The following is a 21,420-nucleotide window of genomic DNA, read 5'->3' as shown; positions in this document are numbered from 1 at the left end:
ACTATATTTTGACGAACACGCCCTTAAACACTTTAGGGCATGTTCACATTTATTGAACTGAGCTAAATTGAACTGATTGGAGCTGAACTGAGCTGAAATGAATATTTTTTTAGAGAAGAAAATTAGAAGGTGAACTAAACTAAACTAAATTGAACTGATTGGAGCTGAACTGAACTGAAATTAAGCTAAGTGAATAGGTCCTTAATCAGGTCAACCCATCTGTTATAATGGATCAAAAACCTTAATTCTGACCCACTTATTTCAAGTCAGGTTAGATAAGTTTTCGCTTCTCTAGTTTTCCGTATTAGTTAACCGCCAAGGTGCCAACTGGTGTGGAACTAATAATATACTCCGTATAACTCTTTTTGCATGTTTTTCTTCTAAATTCTCGAAAAAGAAAAAAAAGATGAGGCAGTTCATGCAGATTATAATTCACAGAGCATAAGTACAATAACAATCAAATCCATTGTCAACATATTCTTGTCTCCTTAGCCTCGAAATAGTGTACAATCTACTTATCTATTGTATTCATGAAACAATGAAACTTCATCACATTGAAACATAGAGAAAATATCATAATCCCGTGAACACATTCGAGCAATTGGCGCCTTCAAAGAGTTGACTACGGAATATAGTCCAAAACCCATAAAATGTTCACGTTGTCATTCCTTAATTTCATACCAAACATTGGCAAAAACATAATATAAAAGGAAAATTTGTCTAGAAGGGACTTATATGTTCACTATTTTGTCTGAAAGGACCTTATATCCTGAAAGTTGTCTAAAAGGACCTTATACATTTGTTTTGTTGTTTGGAAGGACCTTGACATTAGAATTCGGCGTTTTGACTTTGATTTTCCGACATTGACCCCCCCACGTGCATGTCACATGGCATTAAAAAAAAATACCCTCTCACTTTTTTCCCCTTAACATTGGAATCCGGTGTTTGACTTTGCTACTGTTTGAAGGCTAGGGTTGGAGGGAAAAAGGGAAAAAAAAGGGAGAGGGTAATTTTTTAATGTCACGTGACATGCACGTGGGGGTCAACGCCGGAAAATCAAAGTTAAACGCCGAATTCTGATGTCAAGGTCTTTATAAACAACAAAACATACTTATAAGGTCCTTTTAGACAACTTTCGACATAAAAGGTCCTTCTTGACAAAATGATGAATATATTAGTCCCTTCCAGACAAATTTTCCAATATAAAATGCTTTTCTTTTTTATAAAACCAGTGTGTGTAGTCAGTAGTGTACTGTACTGTAACTCTTATCATATTATGTCAATGTTTCACAACAATAGTTATGCATTATGGTGTATATCATTAGGTATAAACGTACAGAGTACACAAATTAGTCATTGTATTCTTATTGTTATACACGCTTATTATGCTGTATTAAGGTTGAAATAACGCCTATTGGTGGACCAAAACACAACACACTTAATAAGTAAAATTTTATGTATTATGCTTTGAATTCAAGTTATGACTTTGAATCAACTTTTATAAGAATATTATAAGTTACAATGCGTACCAAAAAACTTATGATATATTGCATGTATATTCTAAATAAAAGAATTTCCAGGAATATTTTGGTCTAAAGGTTGAATTATTGGCAAATTATAATTGATTGATAAACCAAAATACTTAATAGTCAACCAAAAACTTAAGGGAGATGCACTACACAGGCACGACACTTTGCAATTAGAGGCAACAAAGACGTTTGTCTTAAATAGATAATTGCGGAATTCCAAAGAAATTGCATCTTATTGTTGTGCTTCTATTATTATGTCCTTCTCTATTAAACTTTGATAGTTCTTTGCTTTGGAGTTTATCCTTTGTCAACAATATGTCATTTTCGTAAATTGTTGATATATTTAACATTTTAACCCTACAAACATATAGCTTACGGCATTTTCGGGGCAAAAGATAAGTGTTTGCATTAATTTGTAATACTAAAATGGTAGACCATATCAAAATAGATGTTAAGACGAACCAAGTTATTTAGTGAACTAGTTTACGTGAACTAGAGAAAAAAAGATAGTAGATCTTATCGCAAGCGTAATTACCAAATTGTGTCCTCTCATGGTTCGTTGGGAACTATTTATCTAAATACCCGTACTCTAAATAGGTCATCTCTTTATTAACTTCACCAATTACAACTTTTACAACTTTATATTAAAACAAAAATTAGGTAAGGTAAATAAAATCAACTAAAGAGCTAGCAAGTTAGCCATCTAAATGAATAAACATTGAAAAGAGTTATTTTTGTACCCTCTCCTTTATTCTAACTTTTAACTTCTTACTATCATCCCTAATTGAGTATATACTCCATCCCATCATTTTCCAAAATCATAGAATTATTGTATACTTTTGTTTGTATACGAAAGCTTGGAATGAGTGAATAAAAGAAAAGCATGGTTAAGAACGGAACATAGTAATTTAATAAAAAGGTGAGTAAGTGTAACAAAAAAATAGATAAAATTTGAAAAAAAAAAGTGAATGAAAATGTGTAAATTGTAATTGATGCATTAGTATTAAACACAAAAACAATCGTCTCATCTAAAATTTTAGGATTTTTTGTGAAAAACTACCTTTAAAACTCCAGATTTTGCGAAAAACTACCCTAAAAACAAAATATTGTAATTAACTAACTTATAAAATATAAAACGTTGTAATTGACTACCTTCTACAGGAATGACACATTTGTCTTTTATTTCTCGATGTTGACCATGTCATGTGACCCTTTAATGACTTAATTCCCCTCTTTTCCCCAAATTTTCCCGCTTTACACCAATTCAGCACATATAATTATCAAATGGGTCGCAAATAAACAATAATATGAATAATCGTATTGTTAAGGAAAATAGTTGGTATAAAGCGGGAAAATTTGGGAGAAAAGGGGGGAATCAAGTCATTAAAGGGTCATGTGACCCTCACATGACATGATCAACATCGTAAAATAAAAAACAAATGTGTTATTCCGGTGGAAGGTAGTCAATTACAACATTTTATACTTTATAAGGTAGTTAATTACAACATTTTATACTTTATAAGGTAATTAATTACAACATTTTGTTTTTAGGGTAGTTTCTCGTAAAATTTAAAAAGTTTAAAAGGTAGTTTTTCACAAAATATCTAAAATTTTAACTAACCATTTTCCCTGTAAACAATATTCAATATAAATATTGATGGAAATTCCACAAATATATGAAGTAAAATGTGTTTCAATGTATATAACATTAGATTTTATTTTACGTTTCCCATTCACATTACCACTTGTTTTTTTTTAAAAAAAAAAAAAAAAAATCTACAAAGTAATAATTTTTAATAATTATCTCACAATTACTCTGTATTCATCCTTGCGTGTATTCTCTATCAGTTATAACACCCTAGTAAAGTGTTTCATTATACAATGTACCCCATAAAAAGACACTAGTGAACAAAGAGCCAAACAGCTACAAATCCGGGTCTTTTAACGGCCCGTGGATTTAAATCCCACGCCATCTCCCCACACTATAAACAACAAACCCCACACAACCTCATACCCCTCCAAAATTTTCACCAACATTTTCCCAACTCACAAGTCACACCTTCCAAATATTTATAAATTAAAAAGATTAAATATCATCATTGTCTCTCTTAACAAACATAACCCCATGTGAATCAATGAAATATAAAATAAAATTAATTTAAAAATTCTTATTAAAAAATTAATTAAAAACAAAAACCCAAAATTCCCACCTCTATAAAAAGCTCAAAACCCAAAAACCAACATCTTTTTATACCATTACTATTATACTACTACTACTACCCACTTCACTCTCAAATGAAGAAGAATAAAATGAAGATTAATAAAACTCTTCATTTATTCTTCTTCTTAACTATTTCTCTGTTTTCCTCTGTTTTTCAACAAAGTTTTGCACTTTATCATCACAATCCACAAAAACCTCACCATTCTAACAAAAAAGGTTCCCATTTAAGAGGAAGACAGCAAATGGGTAGTTGTAATTTGTTCCAAGGAAAATGGGTTTTCAACATTAATGGTGGTTCTTCACCTCTTTATAATTTCTCTACTTGCCCTTTTATTAACCCTGAATTTGACTGTCTTAAATATGGTCGACCTGATAAGGTGTACCTCCAGTATGCCTGGAGCCCCGACGATTGCTCGCTCCCGAGGTATGTACTGTTTTATTATTACTGCTCGGATTTTTTTAGTTGTCACGTTACTAGTTCAAATTACATTGTCGACGTGTGATATTGACAGATTCGATGGGGTGGAATTTTTGACGAGATTTAGAGGGAAGACTATAATGTTTGTGGGTGACTCACTGAGTTTGAATCAATGGAACTCGTTAACTTGTATGGTTCATGCGTCGGCGCCTCAAGTTAAGTATACAATGGGGAAGAAAGGCGCTATTTACTCTGTCAATTTTGAGGTCAGTTTAACTTTTTATTTGTTTATTATTATTAAATTATTCATTGTATTTTTTGCTTTTTAACTTTGTTGTCATAAAATTATTACTTGATGTTAACTGATAGTGATTTACTACTATCAGTTACTTTTAGAATGTGGTATGTAATGTATCAGTTTTTCGGAAAACGATAGGTAAACAATTTGTTACGTATCGAGTTTACGGGTAGTGAACAATTATGAGTAGAGAGCTATAAACGACAATGATATAAATAAATGAATATCGAGTAATGATTATGCATAGCATTCTCTTCTGCTCTCCATACTTATGTGATACAAAGCGTAAGTTCAAGCAATACCCCATGTTATAGGGGTTTTATCATAATTCTACAACTATAGTTATACGAGTAACTTGGCCACAAATAATGCTACAATGTTTTACCGGTAGGAAAAAAAATAAATAAGTAATTATTAAAGTTGTAAGGGGTATATTGGTAAATCAGCTATGTCGTTTTTTCAATGGTATAATCATAAGGTTGCAAGTTGTCGTTTTTCGAATTTCTCCCTTGATTTTCTGTCAGGTACACATCTTAGGTCCAAAAGCTTAATTACCATTGTCTTTAGCATATTAATCTTGTTTTTTTCTTTATTCTTCTTTATTAATTATAATTTAATTATTTAAGTCAAGACTTTACGTCTCTACCCTTACTAGCTAAATGTTTAGGATTATTAATTAAAACTAGCCTTCTGGCCCTTGCAATGCACGGCTTGTTCATAGAAAATTGCATTGAGAGATGAGTGAGAAAATACCAATAAATAATTATGAGTGTAATATGTAACTGAAAACATTATTAAAGAAATAAAAATTTTAGGACTTTAATTTTAAATGAGACTTAATAGAAAGAAGATGGAGAGACTAATATCAAAGAGAGAAAATAAAAAGGTTGAATTAAAGAGGGGAGATGAAGATAAAGTGTTTAATGAAATAGTTAAGAAGAATTGTATAATTAAAAATAAAAAATATAAAACGACATGTGGCACATTGAGTTGAAAAAGATGATAGGGAAGTGTAATAGAATGATGACATATGTCGTTTTTGGTTTGCTTTTTTAAATACTAAGTATAGATTAGCCTTTTGGTCGTGCAATGCATGAGTTATTCATATAAAATTGTATTGAGATAAGTGAGGAAATATCAGTAAGTCAATATAGGGTATAGTATAATATTTAATCGGAAACATGATTAAAAAAATTAAAATTTTAGAACTTTAATCGAAAAAGAGGCTTAAATAGAAGGTGGAAGGGTTAAAATTAAAGAGAATAGGAAAAGGTCGAATTAAAGGGAAGAGATGAAGATGAAGAGATGAAGTGTGTATGAAAAATAAAGTACTGTAAGTTTAATGAAAGAATTAAAAAAAATGGTGTAATAAAAAATTAATACTGTAAGATGACATGTGACACTATGGTTATAGAAGTGTAATAGAATGAATAGGGATATGTGTCTTTCTTAATTTTTTGGTTATAGTTTTTAAATACTAATAAGTATAGATCTATAATAGACAATGATACATACAAGGTGTAGCATCAAGTTGAAAGCTTGTTATATACACCCGGTGTACCGTATATTTATAGGTATTTTGCTCTCATTTTGAATATTGTTTTTTTAATTAATCATCAAATGAAAAACAAATACTAATCTTGGATTAGTTTGGAGTATAATACACCCGGTGTATATAACAAATTCTTCGTCAAGTCTTGGATACAATTTCGTAAAATCACCTAATCACCTAATAACGTGATCTACAATAAGTTAGTTACTCAATATGTATACAATTATACAAACATATAATTCCACTTTGGCTGCTATAATATCATTTATGTTAGTCATAGAAGAATAACTTTATTCTGTACTTCCTCACTTTCTGCAATACGTAATTGATTCACTTTAAATTCCACTAAGAATAAGATAATAGTTCATGGATAATAAATCATCGGCATGATTTTGAAGTGAGAAATACTCGTGCATCCAATATTATTATAGAAGTTGCCCATATCAAGCAATATTATGTTTATGTAGCTTCTACACCATGAAATGGTAGACCCAACCAACATATCATTATTGGATGCATAGTATTTTTGTGTTTCAAATTTGCAATAGAATAGTATAAGGTTCAATTTTGGGAGTTTTATTTTAGTCCTTGGACTCTTAGCCTTACGATAACAAAAGGTTACCCCATTGCAGAGCGTGGATTAACACTTGTTATTTCTTAGAATATCCTCCGTACTAACTTGGGCATATCAAAAGTGCCCTTTATACATAGAACTAGGCAACTAGCTTAAGGCCAAGTTTGGTAAATGGCTTTTTGATGGTTTTTTGGTTAACTTTTGGTTTTTTTATGTGGTCAAACAGCCAAAAAATATGTTTGGTAATTGACTTTTTAGTAAGCGAAAAAACTGGCTTTTAAGCCAAAATGAAAAAACTGTTTTGAGTAACTTTTTTCTGTTGGCTTTTAGCTTGTTGGTCCACAAATTATCTAATAAACAACCAACAAATAATTTACCACACACTTTTATAAACAGCCAGCTTAAACAACCAATTTCAAAAGCCATTATAAACAGCCAAACATTCCAGCTGGTCAAACAAGCCAAGTGAACCAGCTAACAGCCAACCGCGAACAACCATTTGCCAAACAAGGCCTAATACTGTAATAGCTTGTTTAGTAAGCGATTTTATATGATGGTAATGATAGATTCGACGTAAACTTGTAAAATAATCTTGTTAAATGTTAGTGTCCATGGACTATTTTTTTTTTTTTAGGAAAATTGTCCATGGACTATAGTCATAGGTGACTTTGGTGGAAAAAAAAAAATGAAAACAATAGTAGAAACACATGCGCTAGAAGCCTAGAAAGTAAACTTTCCATTACCATGAACCGTTGTTCAAAAGAATTACAAATATAGCCATTATACTAATAATTGTCATTTACTATCTATCGTTATCTAACATTCTAATTCGCTACAAGTTATTTCTATTATTGTCATATATTTATAACAGTCTGTAAAAGCTAAACTTTCCTCTAAAAGAAGATTGAAAATACACACTAATTAAAATAAAAAATAAATATGAGGACATAAGCTCTCTACAATTGGTCTTGTATGGACCCGGTCTACAATAAATTATTATAGACCTAAAATTTGACACTTTCAAATAATATAATCACATTGTGGATGATATAATCACTTTTTTAGACGATATAATTATCTTTTTGTGAGTTATATTTTGAATTATATAATCTCATATTAAACCATTTAATGAGATTATATAATTATCTTTAGAATGATAAAATTTAAAAATCATCTTTTGAATGATGTAATTTACTATTTTATACTTTTTATAATGATAAATTCACTTTTTGAGTGATACATTTACATAACAGTTTTAAAATGATATAATCACTTTTGTAGTAATATAATCACATTTCGTAATATATAATCACATTCGTATGATATACTAGAAGGTTGGGTATACAATAAGCGGGTCTATTCTAGTCTTTACCAGGTCTCTATATAAAGTTTATACTATGCTATTGGATAAAAAGGCCATTAATATATAGACAAAAGCAACATGCATGATAATATACTGTAATAAGTAACAAATTAATTAGCAAATAAAGATGCAACTATATATTATACGGAGTACGTATTATTTAAAAAAAAATGTGACAAAAAAAATTCCTAGTAGTTACATAAAAGTATGAACTGCCGACAAATAGACAAAGGGCAACCATACTAACATGTAGGACAGCTAAAATGGAAATTAAGTTAGGTCCATCCACTATACATATTTGCTACTGTCCACTGTTTCATAACAGATTATAAACAGCCAAAGCCTTCTATCTTTCTGTCTAAAGCTGCAACCCCCATCATATGTTATACAACATGATATTTCATAAGTATGAAGGTTGCCTCCTTTTTTTGTTTCTTAACTTTATGTTTTGTGATGCTCAATCTTGCTACATCTATCTTAAATGATGTCATGTCATTTTTACAAGGAAATTATCATAATAATATAATTACGGACATGTTCACTTAAGCTTAAATTTACTTCAGTTCAGTTCAGCTCCTAATCTTCTTCTCTCATAAAATATTCATTTCAGCTCTAGCTATTTAGTTTAGTTCAGTATTGCTCCAATCAGTTCAGTTCCAATTAGTTCAGTTCAGTTCAGTAAATGTGAACGAGCCTTACATCGTTTGTTTGTAGTGTCTACTGTAAAACGAAAACTGATATTGACACTTCATGTGAAAAAAGCATAGAAAACTATGCGCTCACAACTATTGTGTCAAAATTAATTTTATGTGGACACTAAAAAGTATGATGATTGATGTTGAGATTAATTAGGGTTCGGCGGATCTTGAAAGAGGGAATAATTTCTTTCGATCATTGCACTTTTGTATTGCTAGAGCAAAAGGAAGATATTTTTTGCATAAAATGGAAGTGATATGGAGGTCTTTTTGGATTTATTACTTAAAAGTATGGAACGATGACACATAAAACTTGTTCATCATTGTCATAAATTTGGAGTTTCTCGTATATTTTTTAGTGGCCTAGACATGAAAAAGCAAGCTTAGAGACGCATTTTTAAGGGGAAAAAAATGAAAGTGATTGTTAGAAAGTATAGTATACTATTATTAGTTAGTTACTAGTATAATATCACTACTAGCTAGTTTGATGTGCTCAAGTGGTCCATTACAAGGGCTCAAAAATCTCCTCTTCTATGTTTAGTGACTTGCAGCAAAATAGTGGACTAGTGGTTGTACACAAACACAACACTAATGCCGACATGATAATATAACTCTTTTCCTATATCCCACAACAAATTTCATATACTAAAAATTGGATCGGTGTATATAATCTACAATTAAGGAACGAATTAGTATTTGTTAGGTTTAGATGAGAGTACGTGTTATGACAGAAATTAGGAAAAATTTATTAAAGGCAATTAATGGCTTTTCAAATTACCCTTTTGAATAAGGGTTTGTTATGTTCGCCTTATTTTCACTTAGTTCAGTTAATTTCAAATAAGTTCAATTCAAAAAAAATAAATTCTGATAAGAGTTACCCTAATACAAATTACAACTAAAACAAGCTTTGATAAGTTCTAGTAAGTTTTGATAAGTTCTAATAACTTCACATAAGTTTAGGTAAATTCACATAAGTTTATGTAAGTCCAAATAAATAAAAATCAGATGAATAGAACACACCGTAAAGAACATAATGAATAATGCAACTATTTAAGGGAATTTGGTTACATTGTGGTATATTTTTTTGCAAGTATAATTGGTTAGGACTTTGGAGAAACCTTTGCTATGCAATCATTGTGCAAGTAACCAAAATTTATTTGGATGTTGGAAAATGTGTCTTATTGTTATTGTCCTTTTAAGTCCAGCAAATCAAATCCAATATATAATGCCTCAAGCAATTAAGAGGAAGATGCTCTTGTTCATTAACCATGTGAAGATTAATACATAATTAAGTAACCAATTTTTTACTGTTAGATCTTAAGACTGATGATAAACTGATACAAAAGTAATAGATGCCTCTACTCACATGACCATATGCTGATCTATTAACCATCACTAGAGATTTCATAGCTTTCTTATTGTTAAGTAGTAAGCTACTAAAACAAACTCCTTTTAGGTCAAGCTATAGTCGACTGAATTGAAATCTCTATAACTTCGAACTTTCTACCCAAAGTGTACAAATGAAAGTCTTAGACTCTACTAAAAAATAACTATAAGATGCTTGAAAATAGCTTTGTTAGTTCATAAGTAAATGTTTGATAGATACCTTGAGATATCGCAATCAATTTTAGAAACAGAAGACAAAGCACGTATTATATAAGACGAACAATGTGAACTTTTATTTCATAATCAACGCTACGTACTCTTCTATTATTAGTAGCTTTTAATGTCGTATAACATAAGTAGCGTGTTATAGTAGTATCGCCAAAAACTTGGTGAATTCATTGTCCATGTGATTATATGAATGTTACATTCAATTGCCTAAAAACTAAAATAAAATGCTTAATGTAAACTTGTGATGGATTATGCAGGAATATGGGGTGAGTGTGCAACTCTACCATACGACTTACATAGTAGACATAATTAAAGAGCCAATTGGACGAGTTCTCAAGTTAGACTCCATCGAAGGAGGTAGTGTTTGGAAAAACATGGATGTACTCATCTTCAATACATGGCATTGGTGGCTTCACACCGGAGCATCACAAGGGTAACCTCCTACTCTGCCCCAAACCCTGCATAACATATCTTATATTGTTAAATTCCCGCTTAATTGAATTAATGGTAACATATATTATTTTACTATGTTCAGAAAAGATAGTTACACATGAACACAATAACATGTAAAATGCATTATGTCACAAGGGTAACAGTCATTCAGAAAAGATAGCTATACATTAATACATGAATAAATTAACATGTTAAATGCATTATATCACAAGGGTAACAGTCATTATCATGTATATACTGAGTAAATGTATAAAAGAATTCAGTGTTTTCCAATTTTTCAGCATCTGATCTAAACATCACTATTTTGAAAACGATAATTTTAATTCGACGTGATAGATTAAAGATTTTTTTTTTTTTTTCAAGATAGTAAAGTAGCAAAACAAATTGTATAAAAATGATAGTGGACCAATACAAATGTACTAAAATTTAAGGTTGTTTGATTCGGCCCCACTCCCTTAAGTTCTCAAAATCAAAGAAAGTGATTATAGAATTTATCCATATATAATCCATTAGAAGCTTATTTAATTGCTGCCCAATTATATGTTAATTAATGTTAATAAATTGTTGATTGTGATGTATATTGCAGATGGGATTACATACAAGATGGGCCCAAAGTTGTTAAGGATATGGACCGGTTAACCGCCTTCAATAAAGGGTTAACCACATGGGCTAGATGGGTTGATAACAATGTTGATCCATCCAAAACCAAAGTCTTCTTCCAGGGCATTTCTCCTACCCATTATGAGTAAGATTTGATTTTGTCTAGTTTTATGCCTTTTTCTCTTTTTTACAAGCTGTGCTGCTCTATAACAGCTTGCCTAATTGCCCCCTTTTATGGCTTGATAATCATTTACTAACCATAGCTGCATGCTGCCTTTATACTAATGAAATCCTAATCGACAGGCCAGTTCAGGTGAGGTGCAGCGTAAATCTGCCCTGAACCGGTTTTGAAACAGGGCTTTTTAAAAACTGAAAATAGGTCTATGTGAAGTTGTGAGCCATGGCCAAAATTGGCCTGTACCTGAACTGGGTTGATTTTCAGCTCACCAGCTAATGGACAGGTCTACAGGTGCTTGGATTTAGTTGTCTATGTACCCTACAAAATTAAGAACACAACCAGCACAGCAGCAGAAAATAATCCATCATTCATTTTCTGTCTGCTGCTTCTCTGTCTCCCTTATACCTTTTTTTTTCAGTCCTATCTCTCCTTCTGTAGCAGAGAAGCGACATGGTAGTCGGGAACTCAATCAGGACACTCAGACATTGCAGTCAAAAGATAAAGGAACCCACTTAGAAAGCAATCACGAGTACATTCTGTTGGGACAGCAACCCTACATGCTAAAAGGAAATAATTTATAACTCAATTAAGGGAATGTAGATATATTTTTAGTACAAAAAATAGCAACATCCCAAAGTGTTTGTTTCACAGCTGCTACGTTAAATACATCCAACACTAAAATCTGAAAATCCCAGAGGAAGGGGGAATAAGTTAAGCTTTACTGCTATAGTGCTATACTGTATATTGTAATCCCCAAAACACATTTTTACTGCAGAAAACCTTGGTAAAACTTCTTAATCATATCTTTAAGAAACCTTCTACCCCCTTCTGCTCTTCTGTTCAAATGACTGTATTTACAGACAGCCAACCACTGCATTTAACACAATTAGTCAATCAATCATTATGCTAAATCCTGTTGTTGATCAGATATATGCTAGAAAACAGGATATTTATGATATTACTGATAAGAGTGCTGGAAAAATTCAATAATGCAAATGTTCTTTTGTATGACAGTCCCAGAGAATGGCATGGGGCCTCAAAGAGCTGCAGTGGGGAGGCAGAACCTCTATCAGGTTCAATATACCCTGGAGGCTCACCTCCAGCAGCAGACATAGTGAGGAAAGTTATCAGCACAATGAAGAAACCAGCTTTCCTGCTTGACATAACAACGTTATCACAGTTGAGGAAAGATGCTCATCCAGAAGCCTACAGCGGCGATCACAGTGGCATAGACTGCAGCCACTGGTGCCTCCCTGGATTGCCAGACACTTGGAATGAGCTTTTATATGCCGCTCTACTCATGTGAATTTCCACCCCAGACTCTGAACAAAGTCTTTTTGTTCTTTCTTTAGGTTGCAATTTATGTTGATTTATCAAATCATTAAGATGGTAGAAAGGTAAAGGGAAAATATAGAAAGAAAAAAGATATTATTGATGCTTCATGTTGTCATCATAGAAAATAAGGAGTTCATAGGCGTGTCTTAGTAAAAATTGTTTTTTAGCTTGATATGTTGCTCTCGAAGGATGAGTGACTATATTATGTCCATATTGATGTACGCTGTATGTTCCAAAGGTCCAATACAGAAAATATCTCATTTGAATCCTGCTCTATTGTCAGAAATAATCCTTGTCCAAATCAAATTATCTTCGAAAACAAAAATCTCCATCTCACTTTCCAGGATGCATCTCCCAGCTATATCTCTCATGGCACCACCACATACTTTTAATATTACTAAATAACATCTATCACAAAATTGTCTAACAAAAAGACTCGCAATTGAGTTTAATGTGCATTGAACATTTGAATCATAAGCAGCAGCAGCAGCAGCAGCATCAATTTTGTCACAACTCTAAAGTTTCACAACCAGCACCACTTTGACATATTTAACTATACTACATATAAGGCATTATTAACATACAGATTGCAAAGTGAACTACAACAGTTCAACCCCTAAACAATGTCAGGGAAAAGAGAACAGGAATTAGTAAGTAATTAGGATTTGCAAAACCAACACTCTTCCAACTATCTTCAAATGGTTTCCTTTCTATTGCAGATCCCCTCAAGTGACCAGAAATGCATCCAGAAATGACAAAGGAGTTATCAGAAGCATTTTTCCAGCCTACGGGCCTATTTTTTACACATTCATCGGCTTCATACTTCTCTAGAAGGGTGTTGAGGCTCTCCTCAAAATCTTCAACACTTCCAAGCTTCTACGTACATGAATACAAATAAAGCAGCAACATTTTCTCTTTTTTGAGGAAAGGGGGGGGGGGTTGGAGATCATAATTCAAGGGTTGAAATCTACTCCCTCCATCCTATATAGTCATTCAAGCTTTCTATTTTCCACACAATCCAAACAAATTGTCATATTTTCACTACTATACACTAACTGATTGTTGATTGGTAAAATCATGTAAAGTGGCTGAAGACAATGTATGCAAATATTTTTTTTTTCCTTATTTTTCTTCGCACTCCCTTTGTTAACAACTGGTAAAGAGTGGAGGGGGTGAAAAATAAGAATACAATGTTCCTTTTTTCTTTTCTTTTCCTGCTGTCATCAGAAATGGCACAAATAACTATTGCTGTACAGAACTTAATGTTTATTGATCGAGTACTTGATGCTATGGTATTGCCTGTACCGTGTTTCAGTGTTTGTGTATTGTATAAGTAAATTATGGAGTTTTATTTATTTGAGGGGGGGGGGGGTGGTTTCTTGCCCAATTTACTAATTCTATAACACTTCACTTCAGAACCAACAAGATGCAGCCCATGCAGGAAAGGTATCAATAGGTATTAGAATGGCAACGCCTTTGTCCAATTGCATTAATGAGATGAACATACATGTTTTATATGGAGTACTGTGAAAAAGTCAGAGTAACTAAAATAATAACAAAAACACACGGAGAGTGATGTTCATGTTCACATGCAAAACAGACACACACGTACAGCAAGTCCATCTTCATTCATCAGAATTACAATTTATTGACTTAATCACCCTTGTGAACACATGGTTTACGATTTTCCATGTATTTAAGGAAAAGACAAAGATGACTGTAAATAATCACAAGCCTAACATGCATACCACCAGATTTGTAAAACAGAAATATAGCCAATCAATAGGAAATAGCATAAAGTTTCATATGTAACACTACCGGCTTCATTTGCCAACATTAATAGTCATAATAAATGCACAACTATGCGTATAGATTTTAGTACTATAAAATGTTTTATATCAAATGGTCAGATGACAACTAACCTCAGAGTATCAGAAAGCCAGACAAGAATATCTAGTTCTTAGTAACCAACGTAAACAGCCGCATTAACAATGTAACAGTCATCATTTTTATCTCCCATTTCTTCCACATGAACACCACTTGAGCATATGAGTCCACCATCGACAACTTCAACATCAAGGATTTTTCCACTGCTTTTGCAGAAAACAATAAACCCAACAAAATTATTGTTTATGCAATAGCACAATGTAATCAGTGACATTTTTAACATGTTTAAACTTGCCTAACCAAATTTTGGAAAATTACATAAAAAAAAAAAAGTTAAGAAATACTGCAAAACCAACAAAATATAAACACAGTCTGTTTGAAACAGATCCAAATTACAACTTTATAATAATAAGCCAAACTTTAGCATTCATGTTGTGAAAACGGAATTTGCTATTTGCATATCTCCAACAGTAAACTTCTCAGTCCCTTAGCATTTACAAGTATCTGAAATTACCATAAATAAGAAGGCATATAAAACTTTTTTTTTATTTTTTTTAAAAAGATCATGACTATAAAACTTAGTCACATACACAATTAACCAAAAATCAAAAGGCATAATCTAGCAGCTTGTTTGTTGCAAGGTGTTGGCTATGCATAGAGAACAAAATTGAAAGAAGTTAAGCCAAACCTAACAACTACTCCCTCCATATTTTTTTTTATTTTTATAATGATTCCATACAGACTTTTTGCACAATTCACTTGTCATACTTGGACCAGGTTTTTCTACTACTCTGTAGTATATATAAATAAATGTTAATATGTAATGTCTCAATGTATACTATCAAATTTTATAATTTTTACTTTTAGAGATATACTAATGATCTAAGTTGTCCATTGGAAAACATTAAAGTCAATATGAAACAATTATACAAATAAAACAAAGAGATTACATATTTGACGAGTAAGAATGCATCTCATACTTCATATATTGTAAGACTATGTCAATTAACTGCATTCCCAATTTCCTAATGCCTTTGGAATGAGCAAACAAGAGCATTCTCTTTAGAATTGTAATACCAGAATGCAGATTGAATTAGAAATATCACTACACAAAACTTTTATCTACAACTTTGCTGAAAGCAAGATCTGAAGTTGAAATATTAATACTTACTATGGAAACACAGATTTGACCTTCTCAATGTCCAGAGATTGCTGAAGAGATCGGGGTACTCCAAGCTTAATTTGCAGTTTCATTTGCTCAAATGAAACACCTGGTATAGAGCCTGCCATCAAATAATAAATCACCAATCAAATTTGCAAAAACCAAGGGGTTCTGACACCTATAATTTCACAACAGTGTGTGGCAGTCATGATATTACAACACATTTGAAATTCAAGAAGGTGACTCAATTGTCGGTTTTCATAACCAGGAAGAAGAGGTGGGTCATTAGCATGGCATTCAAACGGTTCGGCCTATAAGCAAAACTTGTAGCTAGTGTAGATTTCCTATTTTTAGATTTATCTTTCCAACAGAGAAGCATCTCATTAAATACAGAAGGACAGATCAAAAGGATAATTGTTGAAAACATAGAATAAGCATCTGACATAAATGTACATGTACAGATTCAAGTATCCTTGTGTGCAAGGCCTAGAATATATAAACAATGAAATAATTATCATTGGAATTACTTAACTCAAAGCCACCCTCCTTTGACACTGATAACATCCAAATAACTGCAAGACCAAATATCAGTTGTTTCCTGCAATCTCTTCACATTTATTTTCATTATATTCAAAACCTTGATTGATAATTTGGTAGAAAAATCTGATTTGCAACCCTGGTCATCTAAAAGAGATAGATAGGATATTTATATGAATCTTATAAATTGGCAATAAGATAACTAATTCTGAAAACTTTTGACCTTTCATAAGAGTGATTTTGGTGTGCTTAATCTGCTTATTCTATGAAGGGTACACAAAGCACCAACACATGAAGCTAACATCTTTGAGCTCCAATCTAATGCCCAAACCCCAAAGGCTAACCAATCCCCTTGAAAGCATACAGGGTTAGCTTCTAAGGTCAGGAAAACAATGTGAATCAAGCGAAAAGAAGTTTTGGAATGATCAAATTATATTCATTGAAGCAAATGTACATCATATATAAAGAGGATTACAATAGTACACCCTATATCCTTTCAAAGAGCTAGTGAAACTACCAAAAAATGTGTGGTTTAAATAATGTTAATACTGTAACAAATTAACAAAACATGGAGTTAGTAAAAAAAAAAAAAATTAGAAATACATGTGTTTATCTTTAGCATGCTCCTGCAAAACAAACGACCATAGGGGTGAGTCATTGAGTCCAATCTAGAACATAAGTTGTTAAAAACGAGCAAGAGGATTAAGCTTGTCGTGAATTGACAAAACAACATACTTCATGTTTGAGTGAAAAAAACAAGAGGCTGTCACACTAGTAGGTTGTGGAGGAAGCTTGACACGAAGTTAACTGAGAAATATGGCTCTATATGTGTTTGTATCAATTTATGAGGTAGCAGATGCTTGTTGCTTCTTAATGCTACAAGACATGGTATGCCAACATGCTTTTTCTGACTCCACTCATCTATCTTGGGTAGGATACACCATCCACTACTTTTTTACCTGGGATTTTGCCCAAGAGTTTTAGGAGCTGCAAGACATAGGATTTCCACCACATTCCATGCAAAATGTTGTGAATTGAGACGGTTTATTGAATGGGTTGTAAAGCTCTGAATAATATAAGCAATCCTCCACCTTTGTTCCATGACAAAAGATATATACATAGCTAAACCACTCAGACTCATTGAATCCTCTCAGATTCATCCCTATCATATGTGTTCCCCGAAAACTCATTATACGACCTCAAATAAGCTCCTCGAGTTTGGTATCAACAGCTTTGGACTTTTCTCAAAGCCCACCAAATCCACATCTCCATCTCCGATGTTCCTCCATTCTCTTACAAGGTATGTCATCTATTTATGTTCTTGTTTACATAGATGTCACAATAATCACTAGACCACACCCTGTTGTTGCCAATGACTTCATCACCGCTTCTTCAAACAACTTCTAACAAGTTGTTATGCACCTTAAGACATCTTCCTAACCCAACAGAAGTACATTATTGACCTCCCATGCTCTAAAAAGTTGGAAGCTAAATGAGACCTCTACTCTCCTAGCGTCCAATACCCTTCTCTCACACAGATTTTACCATCCACAAATAGTCCAAAACTACAAATAAGCCAACCAAAGGTCAATATTAGTATCATTATTGGTTGGGTACTCGAAACCATCACCTTCTCCATAAAAAACTCTCCAATGTGGGGCTTCATGCCTTTTTATATAGCCAGAGGCAGTAACAAGTTAACAACTATGTCTAGAATGGACATCCATATATCTCATCTATCTTAGGTGCAATTCTATTTCTTTGAGCTTCAAGAAATACCTATTTTTTCTACTAACAGTGTAATACAAGATATAGAGACTTCTCTAGATTTTCTCCTTGAAATTGGCGTTAAACTTTCCCGAAAACATATCATATAATGTGTTACAATAACAAGTTATCTTCATATCATGCATGAAGCATCGTGTCTTGCGTTACAATTCAGCTTGATCACATATATTTTGGCAAAGAACAACTTATCGATGCTTTTTGCAAGTCCCTTAATAGAGCTCATTTTGAGCTACTAGTTCTCTACCCACCTCATGACTGTTCGTATTACATGGGTATGTTAAAGATAAACAAGTTTTCCCAATTTATTTAAAATGTCAGCATTTGCAAGAAGATCACTAATTATTTGACCGGTGTAGCATTACATTAGAAACAGGTCATTTGATAATTCCTAGCCAGGGTGTATATCTTGTAATTTGTAATCCTCTTTGCATATGTTGTACAATTGCATCAGTGATACGAATACTTCCTCAGTCTCTAAACAAAGCCATTAGTTCTCCTAAAACTATTGTCCCATTAAAAAGCCTCGTTCTTACTTGGGTAAGATACACAATCCACTACTTTTTTATTCACTTTTAAAGTTATAATCATCTATCTTCCCTAATGGCTCTATATCTTCTCTCTTCCCCTAGAAAAATAAATAAATTATACTTCGTATCACACTTCCTTTTAAATCAACTCTAATCAGCATCGCTCTACACTTTTACAAGTCCTCTTCTAAAACCTTGAAGCCTAAAAATATGAGGTCTTTAATAAGATATGGAGGGAGTAGTGCTTTTGCTTTAGTGAAAACGAATTGATGCTTCAAACAATTGTAAATTCAACAATCTCACATCAATAAATAGAGAATCGGAATCATCACATATTCACATTAGCACAAAGCCACAAAGGTGTCTAAACACATCATAAACACTTAATATCACAATTTATAACATGCTACATTGCTACCGAACGCGGCGAGGACAATCTTTAAGGGACGGAAGGGGGTAATAGTTAATTTAATTAGACTAACCATTAAAAAGTTCACCATCTAACTATTTATACATGTGAGATTGATTAATCTAAATACTTGACAAAGACGGATAATACCTCTACGAAAAGCAGGGATAGAATTGGAAGAAATAGCATCCCGGCAAGCCCGCATTGCAGCAGAAGTAATATCCTGCCTGAATTCACCATTACCCACCAGTTTTTCATATTAAAATTAATATTAAAAATTCATAAATAAATTATAATTATAAAAGAAGAGAAATTATGCAATAAATTTGCTCACCCATGTTGATCATAACCAACACCCATCTCAACAAAAAGCAAATTATTCATCTTTTCAGCAATTATAGTGCTTTGATCAGCAGCCTCTGTTGACATCACTGCTATATTTCTACTGGGGCGTGAAAATCGAGGAGTTTTGTAATTGCGAATTTGAAGAGTTTGATGAGTTTTGAAGTTGAATTTGTTTGAAGGGTTTTGTGATGAGAGAGAAACAGGCAATATAAAAGGATTTAGGAGTGAAGTACTTGTCATCACTTTGTCTCAAAAAGATTAAATTTTGGCTTCAGGAGTTCTGGCCCTTGGTTATTATCAGTAATTATCAATCAATGGTTCCTGCAGGCGCCGGTACGCTGCATTGTACAGCCGTTTTGCATGAAAGAACATAATATAGAAAAGTGAAGAACATATAACTATAATGAAAAGAACATACTATTAAAATGTAATGAACATATACCCTTAATTTACGAAAGGAAGAATATACTTTAATAATCCCAATTTTTGTCGATTTACTTTAAATAATCTCAAATTTTGATTATTTTGCAATAATCCCAACTTTCATTTGGATTTCTTTGTTCAATCTCAAAAATTGGCAACTTGCTGAAAAGGTTAAATTTTTTTTAATTTTTCTAATATGCCACGTGTCGAGCATTTATTGGTCTAAAAAATGTAAAAAAAAAAACTAAAAAGAAATAAAGAAAAACCAACAAAACCCCTCCCTATACCATCCCCACTGTGAACCTCCATCCTTCAATCTCCTCCTCCCCACTCCAACCCAACCGGAAACCAACACCTCCACCTCTATGTCCAGCCCACCCAAGGATTCCAGCACCTCCCATTCCTCGCTTTCTTTCTTTCTCCCTTCCTCACCCTAAATCTAATAGTCTGATTTCGGGGTTGAATTTTGGCGTGATTTAAGGGTGGTTTTGGGGTGACATTTCAATTTGTGGGTGTTTCCCGAGTGGGTAGAGGGTGGTTTCGGGGTAGGGGGTTGATTTTGGGTGGTTTTCGATTGGTTTATGGTGATGTGGGTTTCGACTTTAAGGCGGGTTTTGAGTGGTTTGGGGTGGGGCTTTGAGTTTGGGGTGGTTTCGAGGACGGGGCTGGGGTACGGGGATATTCCGGTCAAGTTTGTGTGGAAGGTGGGTGGTCTCGACGGTGGGGCGGGAGGAGGAGTGGTTTTAACTTTAGCAAATCGGAGGCTACTTTTAGCAAAATCGTCACAGCGGATAGGAGGAAACATATATGTGAGTCCCTTGGAATTAAAGAGGTTGATCGGCATGAAAAATACAAGGGGATACCTACAATACTTGGGAGATCAAAAAAGGCGCCTTTTGCGGGGCTTAAAGAGAGAATTTGGAAGAAACTTCAAGGGTGGAAGGAAAAACTCTTGTCAAATAAAGCCAGGAGAAGAGGTATCGATTAAAGCGGTTGCTCAAGCCAATCTGATTTACATTATGAGTGTATTTAGAACTCTCAATGGCCTTATTGATGAGATACGCTCGATCTTGGCTCGTTTTTGGTGGGAAATGGGGTAGAGAACAAGATGCATTGGAAGAGTTGGGATACTCTATGTCTTCTAAAATCAAAAGGGGGGATGAATTTCTGCATTCTAAAGGTGTTCAATCAAGCACTTTTATAAGCAAGGGTGGAGGTTGATGCAAGGTGGGGATACGCTTCGTTCTACATCGAGTCTTAAAAGCCAAGTTTTTTAAACACTCTGATTTTTTAAAGGCTAGGAGGGGCTTTGACCCAAGCGATACTTGGCGTAGTATTTGGGGAGCAAAGTCACTGCTTCTTGAAGGGTTCAATCTCTTTTAGGTTAAATTCGTACCATTATCCCCGAATATCCAATCATGGTTCAACCCCACTATGGAGTTAGCGATCTCTATGATCGTGAATGAGGTGTAACCTTCACCTCGTGGACGGTTTAAAAGTTCCTAAAACTTG

The 21,420-nt window shown here is 33.2% G+C and overlaps 2 protein-coding genes across 4 annotated transcripts; one reads left to right on the top strand and one right to left on the bottom strand.

Annotated features, from left to right (window-relative positions):
• Positions 1 to 3,539: 3,539 nt before the first annotated feature.
• LOC110715157 (protein trichome birefringence-like 38) lies at positions 3,540 to 13,116 on the top strand. The gene is made up of 5 exons (XM_021893726.1): positions 3,540 to 4,174; positions 4,263 to 4,434; positions 10,522 to 10,697; positions 11,304 to 11,462; positions 12,510 to 13,116. The coding sequence occupies exons 1-5, from the start codon at positions 3,825 to 3,827 to the stop codon at positions 12,799 to 12,801; spliced, it is 1,149 nt and encodes a 382-aa protein (XP_021749418.1). The 5' UTR covers positions 3,540 to 3,824; the 3' UTR covers positions 12,802 to 13,116.
• LOC110715158 lies at positions 10,332 to 19,812 on the bottom strand. 3 transcript variants are annotated; one of them, XM_021893727.1, is made up of 5 exons: positions 19,475 to 19,811; positions 19,291 to 19,367; positions 15,889 to 16,000; positions 14,753 to 14,923; positions 10,332 to 10,722 (listed from the first exon to the last, which is right to left on the bottom strand). In XM_021893727.1, the coding sequence occupies exons 1-4, from the start codon at positions 19,723 to 19,725 to the stop codon at positions 14,791 to 14,793; spliced, it is 573 nt and encodes a 190-aa protein (XP_021749419.1). In that variant the 5' UTR covers positions 19,726 to 19,811; the 3' UTR covers positions 10,332 to 10,722; positions 14,753 to 14,790. The 3 variants fall into 3 exon arrangements, with proteins under 3 accessions (XP_021749419.1, XP_021749421.1, XP_021749420.1); XM_021893729.1 differs by having other exon boundaries at positions 14,753 to 14,920; positions 19,475 to 19,793; XM_021893728.1 differs by lacking the exon at positions 10,332 to 10,722 and adding an exon at positions 12,177 to 12,366 and having other exon boundaries at positions 19,475 to 19,812.
• Between the last annotated feature and the right edge of the window lie 1,608 nt (positions 19,813 to 21,420).

The sequence above is a fragment of the Chenopodium quinoa genome, unplaced genomic scaffold, assembly GCF_001683475.1.
Source record: "Chenopodium quinoa cultivar QQ74 unplaced genomic scaffold, ASM168347v1, whole genome shotgun sequence".
In the NCBI taxonomy this organism is placed as follows: Eukaryota; Viridiplantae; Streptophyta; class Magnoliopsida; order Caryophyllales; family Amaranthaceae; genus Chenopodium; species Chenopodium quinoa.
Note: the sequence above shows the minus strand (reverse complement) of the source record. Positions and strands in the feature narration are given on the sequence as shown.